At 47.9% G+C, this 11,524-nt stretch overlaps 1 protein-coding gene across 1 annotated transcript in view; it reads left to right on the top strand.

Moving 5' to 3' along the window:
- Window positions 1-2,341: 2,341 nt before the first annotated feature.
- LOC138557788 (cytadherence high molecular weight protein 2-like) overlaps window positions 2,342-11,524 on the top strand; it is a 123,712-nt gene continuing 114,529 nt past the window's right edge. The window contains exon 1 of the mRNA XM_069642635.1: window positions 2,342-2,395. Coding sequence (XP_069498736.1) covers window positions 2,342-2,395 — 54 coding nt within the window. The remainder of the gene's footprint in view (window positions 2,396-11,524) is intronic.

Genomic DNA, 11,524 nt, shown 5'->3' with positions numbered 1-11,524 from the left:
ATGGTTTCTGCCTTCGAATGAAAGGAAAAATCAGACAAATTGCTGACATTCCAGTGAATCGGGTCCTTTCAGCCATGGCTTTATAGTTCAACTATGTAAAGTCAACATAGCCCAACATTTCAGGTATCAGGGGGTGATAAATTCTGGTCTGCTAAATGGACGTTGTGCCACTGTTTCCGTGTGTTATTGTAAATGTATATATAAATGTTGTGTGCACTCAGTGTATGTCAATGGAGGTGCTGGGTGCATTTGTGTGTGAGTCAGAGTGTGTGCGAACATGTGTGTTGACGTTTACGTTTGAATGAATGATAAATAATGCATTGTGTGTATGTTCTAGTGGAATTAAGTTTGTGAATGTTATGTTGTGTCACTGGGTGCATGGCAGGCTGGCTGAAGATGTGTGGGAGCCCAATTGAATTTTAAAGGTATGCCACCAGTCTTATGAAAGTTATAACAGATATTCAACAATGTACTCTTGTGGTCTAGTAGTTTAATGTTATCCCTCAGGGATTTAGGTTGTTTGATGTATAAAATCACAGCGGAATTAACTGTAGTCATTTTCGCTGCAAATATGTTTTTACCTCGGTACAAAAAACCAAACCCATGTCCCCTCAAACCGCCAGTGCACCCATAAACCCCCCACTTACCTTTCTCCATCCGCTGCCTCTCCTGTAGCCTGCTGTGTCAGATCCATCCCTTTAACGCGGGTCAGATCTGGCGCTGCAGCGTCCCTTTTCTTCTTTTTGTTTTATGGGGTCCCCTGCCACCAATGCTGAGGAAGCGGGGGACACCCCCGCAACCACCGATCCCAAAAATACCGAACATAGGCTGAGGGGGCCACCTCTGCAACCACTGCTCTTCATGTGCGGTATCTTCAGCTTTGAACTAACGGTGGTGATCGAATTTGGTCAAATCTACCATTCAACCAAATCTTTTTAAACTATTTGCCCGAAACGATCCCTCAGAGCCACCATCCACCTTCATTTCACCCCACACCTTTCCTTCAGTTGTCATGTACCCCCAACATTTTCAGCAAAGTTACTCCACTGCTTCAGGTACACACATACCAACAGAATTTCTCATTGACACTGGGGCTACAGTCCACGTACTGAGCGAAGAGGCATACAATCGCCTCCATCACCCGCCAAAACTGCGGCCCTTGCAGGTTGCCAGCTTCCCTTATGGCTTGACCACTCCCCTGCCATTCAAGGGTGCATTTACCACAGTCTGCACTCACAAATCGCACACGGCACGCATACGACTGCATGTCCTCTCTACAGAAGCCAACAGCTGATGCATCCTGAGATTCAAAACGGCCGTTGACATGGGACTCATTTATTTCCTGTACAATCTGATGGCCCACAAATATCTGGCCCCAGAAGGTGATGTCACTAAAGCATATCCAAACCTTTTCAAGGGCCTAAGAAAACTGCAAGACTGCAAAGTGAGATTGCACATCGATCCGGAAATTAAGCCGGTTGCCCAGCACTACAGAGGCATCCTGATTAACATAAAAAAACAGGTGGAGGAAGAACTAAGGCGTTTACTGGACCTACATATCATTGAGCCCACGGTGGAAACCACCCCATCAGTCCCCCCGATTATACCAGTTCCCGAGAAATCGGCAGAAGGTTTCATCCGGCTGTGCGTAGACATGTGCCTCCTCAACATGGCCATTCAGCGGGAACGTCATCAAGCCCCGAGAATCACAGACATGATCCATCTCCTCAATCGGGCAACCGTGTTCTCGAAGCTCGACCTCAACAAGGGCTACCATCAGCTGGAGATGACTCAGGAGTCCAGGTACATCACCACGTTGTTGACTCATATTGGGCTATATCGTTACAAGCGCCTGAATTTTGACATATCTTCGGTAGTGGAGATCTTCCAGGAGGACATCCACCAGGTGATCAAGCACATCCCAGGGTGTCAGAACTACTGCAATGACATCCTGGTATTTGGCAAATCAACCCAAGAACACAATGAAAACCTTCACAAGATGTGCAAGGCTCTAGAGGTCACTAATGTCACACTCAACAAGGACAAGTGTGAATTTGGCAAGCAAACTCTCACATTCCTAGGCCACATATTTTCGGACCTAGGCATGTGGCCGGACTCCGAAAAGGTCAAAGCACTACAGCAAACTCCCCACCCAACAGATGTGTCGGACCTCAGGTAATTCCTGGGACTCGCAAGCTACTGCTCGTACTACCTGGAAAACTTCACAACGGTGAGTTCCCCGCTCAGAGAATTGACCAAGAACGGACAAGAATGTATTTGGACCGAGGATAGCAATGCTGCTTTTGCTGAAATCCATGCTCGCATTGCTTCGGCCTCAGACATGGCATACTTCAGCTTGGCCAACAACACCGAAGTGACTGTGAACGCCAGCCCGGTAGGACTGGGCGCAATATTGGCACAATATGACCCAAGAACCCCACACATTAAAATAGTTGTGTCATACACAAGCCGGGGCCTATCCGACATGGAACAGAAATACTTTTAGGCAGAAAAGGAAAGCCTGGCAGACGTCTGGGCCAGCGAGCATTTCCATATATTTCTATTCGGGAAACCATTTACAGTGGTCACTGACAGTGGCGGCTGGTGACTTTGAAAGGTGGTGGGGCAGAACTGTTGCGGGACAAATATGTAAGCGAGCGAGCCCGACCCACGTAAAGCAGAGTGCGTGGTGGTTTGCCCCCCAGGAAATTTTGGGAGTTATGGCTTCCAAAATGTACAATTTACTGCCTAACCAACTAAAAGAATTAGGGTTCCGGTATTAATAATGATACTTTATTATCCATTGGCGACAAAGATAAGGCTAATAGCTGCTGATTATAACGAGACGGCCATCCAGCAGCAGGGAGCTTAAACACTAACTGCCCACTGAAAAGCTCTAAACTCTCCTTTGCCAGCAAGGGGATGATCTGGAGGAACCAGTGTTAGAAGGCAATGAAGTGGTAATACCTCTGTGTCTCCCGTGGATAGAGAAAACGCAGCTAGTAATGCAGGCACTGCAAAGGGCACATTTAAAGCCGGAGAAATAAAAATAACGTTCAAATAAATTGAGAAATATATATATTGCAGTGTTTCAAGATCACAGACTGGCAACATGGGGGCAGTTGATGGGGGACCCTCCTGAGGCTCAGGCACCTTTTATTTGAAAAGGTTGAAAGGCCCCAACACTGTCCCTGGGTGCACCAAGACTAAAGTTATGGGGATGGGCGGTGTGAGGGAGCTGACCCATCAAATGTTGGCAGAGAGACTAGATTCAGAGATTGTGGGAGAGTGGCAAACTTACTTGTGTGGGGTCTTCTAACACTTTACACTTTGAATGAGGCTATTCTGGTGCAGCTTCAATGTTACAAGCAATTAAGTCTCTCCTTGTCTGAAACTGCACAAGAACTGCTGTGAGAATGAGCTGTCTTGTCCTCCAACCCTACCCATAAATCGCTCCCCTGACATCCAGGTGCTAACACTTCACGATTTCAATTGCCCAAAAATGTATGCATAGGAATGCATTTTCTAACAATGAAATGCTCTACATTAGTAGTTGCTGGGCTTTTGTTAATTGTGCAGCCACAGGCCCCGCATATTGTCTTTGTCCTTCCCTGCCACCGCTCTGCATGTCACTCGGGTCAAGTATGGAAAGGAGGGCAAAGCTCCTGCTGTCAGTGTGTCGCAAGCACCCCCTTTATATGGAGGCAGGAATGCGTTCGTATAAACCTTTACTGCTCTACAGTAAAATGATAACGTTTCTCCAGAATGGGCAATGCCAGGCTGCCTGCCTGCACACACCAGCGCAACTACTGTAGGTAGCTCTGTCAGGGAGAGGGTATTGATTGGGAGCACTGCAAGTGTGGCCCATCAGGGGCTTCACTGATGGAAATGGTGCAGGGGTGCCCATGACCCACAGCACAGATGGGCAATGCTGCTGTCTGAGGCAGAGCATGAAAGGGGCACCACAGCCTTTGTGAATGATAAAAGAGGGTCATTGCTCTGTGAGTCTGTGTGTGTGTTGGGGACAGAGTGGCAGGGTGCGGGATAGCTTTATTCCTCACTTTGCCTTCCATTCCCAAGTGGAGACGCCAGTAGTCCTGTAGTTGCCCCAGGATGGGGCCCTATAATACTATCATGGAGGCTCGCAGTCATTCTTTGAAAAGGAGTTTCTTTTTCTGTGTGGCTACTGAGGCAACAGCAGTGCTGTGACATAAGACACACAATAGACAGTTATATCAGCCCTTCCCATCTATCCACGTGCACTTGTCTGAGACACTCTGCTCCCATCTCTGGGACAGCACGGGGGAAATTAGCTAGGGCAACCATTGCATCTGGGTGTGGCGGCAGTGCAAACATCCCGCACAACTGCCCTGATTGCAGCCTTTCAAGTCCCGACTCCTGCCTTGTCTGCCCAGTGCCCTTCTTACCTGGTGGGCCGCCCGCTACCACCAAGGCGGGGGCCGCCTGGGCCTACTTTGTTCAGCCCTCCGGTCCGTGCCGTGGATGCCCAACTTGGGGCGAGCGTTGGTGATAGCGGGCCCCGCTACCACCAAGGCTCGCCTTAAGTAAGTTGACGGCAGCAGGCAGTCACTCAGCTCGGCAGCACTGAACGACGTGTAGGCCTAGCCTAAGCCTACACGTCGTTCAGTGTTGAGTGACTGGGCCTGCCTGCTGGGCCCTGTAGTGGAAAGTGGTCCACATAGTTTGGGCCCGGCGGGGGGGACTCACTCCCGACTCCGAGTCTCTGAGTCCCCGGCCCGGGCCCAAACTAACAGAGAAGTTCTCTGTTAGTTTGGGCCCGGGCCGGGGACTCGGAGACTCGGAGTCGGGACTCGGGAGTGAAAAAACAAGTTACAACAAACAAACGCTGCGCAGTGCGCACAAATTACTTACAGCGGGTCCGCGGCGTCGCTGCTGGGCTGGTGTGGCCTGGTGCTGCAGCAGCACTCCTCTCCGGTGTGCTGATGTTCGGCCGGCGTCGGGGGAATCCGGATTCGAAAAGAAAGGGTCGGGTGTGAAGGCGGCGCAGGCGCACGCACACACCCTGCGCCGCCAGTAGATACAGTATGTCATTGGCTGTTTGCCAGCCAATGACATACTGTATCCATGGCAGGGGAGGGAGGGATTAATAATATAAGTGCGCTGTTTGCGCACTAGCGGGGCCACCCCTGAAGCGCCCCGCCAGGCCTCTAATTAAAGGGGCTACGTAGAGTGCGTGGAGCTACGAGCTCCACGCACTCAACTATAAAAAGAAAAATACTAAATTGGGACGCGCCCCGCTGCCGGGTCGGGCGGCTATACACACACTGCACACTGATTGTTTCCTTGCCACAGCGCCCCCGCGCTGTTGGCAAAGGAAATGCAGCAGCATCTAGGCTAAAAGAGATTCAATCAGAGAAGTTCTCTGATTGAATCTCTTTTAGCTTCTCTCTCTTTTTCTGGGGGGGCGGCGCCCGGCCGCCCTATTATAGCAGCCGCCACTGGTCACTGACCACCAAGCTCTTCTCACCATTTACGGCCCTCAGAGAATAGAAAGATGGGGTCTTCGCCTACAGGATTATAAATTCTCCATTCGTCACAGACCAGGCAAGGACCAGAATCTGGCTGACTATCTCCCCCATCATTCCACACGGCCGTCCCTTCCAGGACACTCCATTGCGGATACATATTTGCAGTACGTCATCCACCAACTGAAACCTTTCCCGATAGCGTGGAAGACACTTCAGAAGGAATCAGAAAGGGATCCAGTACTGACCATCCTATCAAAATACATAATCAAGGCAGAATGAAACATGCAAGGGATAGAGCTTAACACCTAGAGGAGGCGTTACAAAGTGATGTCAAGGCCATGTTGCTGGTGCAGGAGGAACTCACCATCACCGACAATCAAATCATCATGAAAGGCTGCAGAATTGTCTTTCCCCAGTCAATATACCAATAAGTGGTCGACCTGGCCCACGAAGGTCACATAGGCATGATGTCAATGAAGAAACTGCTGAGGCAGAATATCTGGTTCCCTGGGCTGGACAAATGAATAGGGGTGAGTGGACTGTGGACAGACCCCTTTCCCACAGCTCAGAACTGCCAAGGGCGAGCCGCCCTGTGCGGGCAAAGACGAAACCCATAAGACTCATTGAAGAAATGGGCTAGTGCCTGACTAAGTATTTAAAAAGGGGGAAGGTTGTCATGTTGTTAATGTTCAAGTTACTGTTCCTTTTCGACATTGTTATATAGAAGGCGGGATTTGGGCGGTTGCGTGACCATGAGAAGGAAAGGGAAGTAACGGGATATGGCAAGAAGAAGACAGTTTAGAAATAAAAGGAGTTGAGACTGGTACTGCCATGTGGGCCTCCTCATTGTGTGGTTGCGTTTTGAATGACGACACAGCCACGGGCCATCTGAATAAGCTATGTGCTTATTGCGACCACTATTATTATGACGGCCGAAAAAGGTTACTTTTTTTAAAAAAACTTTTTTTTAACCCCCCCTTACACCAGATGCATATGCGGGGGGAGAACCCCTGCACCCTGACATATTACCATTATATTACATACCCCCCACATATATATATGGTGTAAGGGGGGGTGTGTAAAAAAAAAAGTCGCCATTTTCAGCCGTCGTAATTGTGAGGACGACATGTTGGGCCATTACCAATAAGCACACCGTTTCCCCAGCTGACACCATTGAAAAACAATTTTCCTAAATCCGGTGCAAAAAAGTCCTGAGCAATGAATTCAATAAATGATGTTTTTACTCAAGTGTTTCTATAAATTAACTTTTATAAAACGGCTGCTTCAACTATGCGTTTAGGCAGCATTAGAATATTCAGCAGAGTCGGCTCTCTCGATGTGGCCCACATTTCGGACGAATAACCACTAGAGGGCCTTCTTCGGTGCATGACTTGGTGCATGTTCTCAGCTGGAAAAGGAAATAAAACGGCATAGAGAAGTCATCCACAGCAGGCATTGCATTTCACGGCTCAGTGACTGACCCCGCCTATTGCTGCTCGGAAGGAACCCTGACCCTCCCAGCGTGCAGGCTTACTAGACCATCACCTTCGGGTCAGAATGTGTGATTTCCCGTGTTGTATTTTATTTTTCATGGACTGGCGTTCGCAAACATTTTCACATGTCTCAATGGTTTAGGAAATGAATGCGGCGGAATGAAGTCACCCACCTGATATACAGAGTTTCAAACGAATGCCTAACGTGCACGTGAAGCAAAACACCTTGGCATGTGTGGCACACAGTGGTTGAAATATGGTCTCCAGCAGCACACAGTTACCACGGTGCACGCACTATGTTAAGCCAGCTTTTGTTTTCCCGTTCCCTGGTTACATTAGAAGTTCATCAACAAGCTTGGCAAAACGAAACTCCCTTTAGCGACTTTAGGAAATTGCACAGTTGGCATGAAATGCTCTGCAAATGATTTCTTCCCTCACGCCTTTTCCAAATTGTGTTTTTTTAATTTTATGTTTTTATTCGTATAGCGCACAACAGCCCATATGCATCGCGGCGCTGTTATTGAGGTAAGTAAGTTTGCTTAGTTGCAATGTACATACATACAGCATGAGCAATTACAGAAATACAAGAACAAGGTGTGCTTAGTTTGTTTAGTTACAATTAAATGGCATATCAAATATAACCAAATTTATATATCTATCTATCTATCCATCCATCTATCTATCACTGGATTTATGCATCTGTCTATCAATCTATCTAGGTATCTGGTCTTTTCATCGAGTGCAAATCCATCAAAGTCAGTTCCAATGAATTTTATTCATCAAAAAATCATTGACATCGAAATGCCTTTTCTTTGAATAAAATTCGATGGATTTTAAGTCGGGGCAAGGATTAGATTTAGGGTGAGGGCAAAGGTGAGAATTAGGGTTGGGGTTAGGGCAAGGGTTAGAATTAGGGTTGGGGTTAGGGCAAGGGTTAGAATTAGAATTAGGGTTAGAGTTAGGCCACGGGATAGAATTAGGGGTAGGGTTAGGGAAGGGTTAGAATTAGGGTTGGGGTTAGGGTGAGGGTTAGAATGAGGATTAGGGTTAGGGCAAGGGTTAGAATTAGGGTTAGGGCAAGGGTTAGGGTTCAGGTCGGGTTAGGGTGAAGGCGGGTGGCCCCCAATATACAAACATTTTTAAAACTTTAAAAAATGTACTTTTAATGTTAAACATAGAATTTCGATGCATATTTTTCAATGCATTGGGCCTCATTACTCGGAAGGTGGTAGCCATGGCGCTATTAGCGCCATGGCTACCCCTTACCGCCGTCGGAGGCCGGGTTCCCGGAATAGGGACTTACCGGCCTACTCTGACCTTTGCGGGACCGGTAAGTCCCCATTCCGGGAACCATTCCCCATTCCCATTTGAGCCCCCATAGGGCTCAATGGGAATGGGGAAGCAGCAAATAATGGTACCACAATTTGCGGTACCGTTATTTGCACTGAAGTCCCTCAGCGGGTCCCGTCCTTAACGTGTGGTCTAACCACACGTTAAGGACGGGACCCGCTGAGGGACCTCGTAGTAGGTTGGTGGGGATTACCGGCACCAGTGCCCTTACCGGTGCCGGTAATCCCCTACCGCCTTCCGTGTAATGAGGCTCATTGTCTTTTCGATGCATCTTTTTCGATGGATTCACCATAAACCATCTATCTATATATCCCTCTAGCACTCCATTCCATCCAGGCTCCGAGGGACCAGCAAGAACATTGGAGTGCCTCCACGCTGCGAGGCAAAAACTAACAAGCCCCCACAAGATTTCCCTCACGCAATCTGCAGTTAGGCACCATCGTCTGGAGTACATGCAGACCACGGAGCATTTTTTTAGAAAAATCTTTTCATTGTGCAATTTTTGCCCTAATTACACCGGAGGCCCGTTGATATTGATGAGGATCTCCATATGTATGGTGTGAGCTGCAAATCATCTGCCGCACTGTGGTCACCCTGTCTTGCTGCAGATTGGATTGCTGGGCAGCACTCCAAGATGGCCGACTCCATCGGACTTGGAGGTGTGCCTCCCCTATCAGCCCCACTGTGATCCTATTGGCTAGGCCCTGTCCAAATAGCCCAATCACGAAGCCAGTAGGCTTGCCGGCCCCCTGCCCTGGGCCCACCACTAAGGCCCCTGTCTGAGCCTGCCTGAGCCTAGGAGGGATCGTAGGGCCCCTCTACTTTTCCTCACATAGCATGGAGCAACGGACAGGTGGACAGCATTTGTATTTGTATTTGTATTTATTTTATTCGTATAGCGCACCAGGCCCAAGGGCAACCGGGCGCATCACTTTGTTACAGCATGATAAGGCAGACAGAGCAATAATTACAGAGGTAACAGGTAAAAATAACAGTGAAAAGACAAAGCAGATTGTATTTGCAAGGATACAGATATGTACAAGGTTACACAGTAAACCGATGCTAGATGTCTTGGGTGGACAGCCAAGCTTTGGTTAGGTGTTTGAATCTCAGGAAGGAGGGTTCTGCTCTAAGCTCATTTGGAAACGTGTTCCATAATTTATCTGCCATAATGGGGAAGCTAGTTCCGCCTGATCTTTGAAGGTTGAAGCGAGGTACAACAAGGCAGTTAGTTGGAGCCATTCTACGAGGTCTGGTGGAATTGTGGAGGGCAAATCTGTTAGCCAGGTAGCTGGGAGCTTGGTTGTGAAGGCATTTATGTGTGAGAGCAAGAGTTTTCAGCGAAATCCGGTCTGGGATAGGGAGCCAATGAATGTTGTGTCTGGTGTCGGAAATGTGTTGATGCCTGGAGATGTTGAGGGCAGCTCTAATAGCATTGTTTTGGACAATTTGTAACTTATTTAGGTTGTAGCGATTAGTGCCCAGGTAAAGAGCATTGCAGTAATCAATCTTAGACAATACAAGAGTCCTAGCCAGGGTAACACAGTTGGCTGTAGAGAGAAAAGGGCGGCAATCTGTGATAAGCTTGCAGGTTATGCAGCTGCGGAGGAGACTGAGTTGGTTTGTCTGGTAAGGGATAGAGTAGAGTCGATGTAGATCCCTAAGGTTTTGGTATCCTTGGCAGTTAGGATGGTGTTACCATCAATGATGAAGGAATTGAATGCAGGGTCAAGTTTAGAGAGTTTAGGTGGTGAGCCAAGAATGAGGAGCTCTGTCTTTTCATCATTGAGACAGAGTCCGTGTTGCGCCATCCAAGCTTGGATGACCTGGTAGATGGCATTAATGGAAAGGGAGTCAGATGTGTAGTCGCCAGAGATAGGGATTAGTATCTGGGTGTCATCAGCGTAATTGGTGTAGGTGACACCCAGATAGTCCAAAATATCGAATAGGGGTTTTGTGAACATGTTGTACAACGTGGGTGAGACACAAGATCCTTGTGGCACACCGCAGGAGACAGGTGAGGGTGAGGCGGCTGCTAGAGGAGAGAACACCTGCATAGATCTATTGTCTAAGAAGGAGCTAATCCAAGTTGTAGCTTTGTTGGAGAAGTGTGCGGCAAATTTAAGGTGGTGACATAGTATCCGGTGATTGACAAGATCAAAGGCCGCAGAGAGGTCCAAGAGGAGTAGGAGAGCAAGTTTGCCCTTTTCTTTTAAATCTTCGATCTGTGTTTTAAGATTTATAAGGGCTGTTTCAGTGCCATGGCGCGGCTGAAACCCAGATTGCCTGAGTCCCAAGAGTTTGTTGGATTCGAGGTAATCTTGAATTTATAGGTATGCGGCTCGGTCAAGGATTTTTAGTAGAAACGGGTCTGTGGTGATTGGCCTGTAGTTAGTAGGTATGCTAGTGTCCAGAGATGGTTTTTTCAGGAGGGGGATAACCCACGCATCCTTTAGGTTGTCAGGTACGATCCCCGAGCTAAAGGAAGAGTTGATGAGCGAGGTGATGAATGGCGCTAGGTCATGAGCTGCTTCCTTGATAATGGGTGCTGGGCAGCGGTCACCTTGACAATTAGAGGGTTTACGGCTGGCGATGACTTTTCCACATCAGTAATGGAGAGTGGAGAGAAGCTAAAGGGCGTCAGAGAATCAGGGATAGAGTGATTTGGAATAGGAAGAGGGTTAGGTTGTGGGTTGGATTGTAGACTAGTTTGTTTATTGTTAATTTTGATTTGGAGAAAAGCAATCTTGCCAAGGAGAGCCTCTTGGATTTTGGTGCACCAAGTACTGTCTTTAGTGCAAGTATCAGGTGCCGTGACAAGAGTTTCAAGTTCTTTTAGGATTCTGAACAATTCTTTGGTGTTGGATTTGGCTTGTTCGATGCGTTTGTTATAGGTGTCTTTTTTTGCTTGGAATATGGCTTCCTTGTAATTAAGGGTGGCAAGGAAGAAGCAAGATTTGTTAGCTGCGGACTGATTGCTTTTCCAGTGTGATTCAGCAATTCGTTTTTCTTTGCGCAGGGTTCTGAGCTGGGGTGTGAACCAAGAACTGAGGTGGGCTCGTGGTTTGGGTTTTCTCAATTTGGATGGGGCAATGGTGTCTAACGCTTTTTGCATAGCGATGTTAAAGGTGTCAAAGGCCAAAGACTTGGTTACCTACCTCAAGAACGTAA

The sequence above is a fragment of the Ambystoma mexicanum genome, chromosome 1q (genome assembly GCF_040938575.1).
Source record: "Ambystoma mexicanum isolate Mex_15411 chromosome 1q, UKY_AmexF1_1, whole genome shotgun sequence".
NCBI lineage: Eukaryota > Metazoa > Chordata > Amphibia > Caudata > Ambystomatidae > Ambystoma > Ambystoma mexicanum.
Note: the sequence above shows the minus strand (reverse complement) of the source record. Positions and strands in the feature narration are given on the sequence as shown.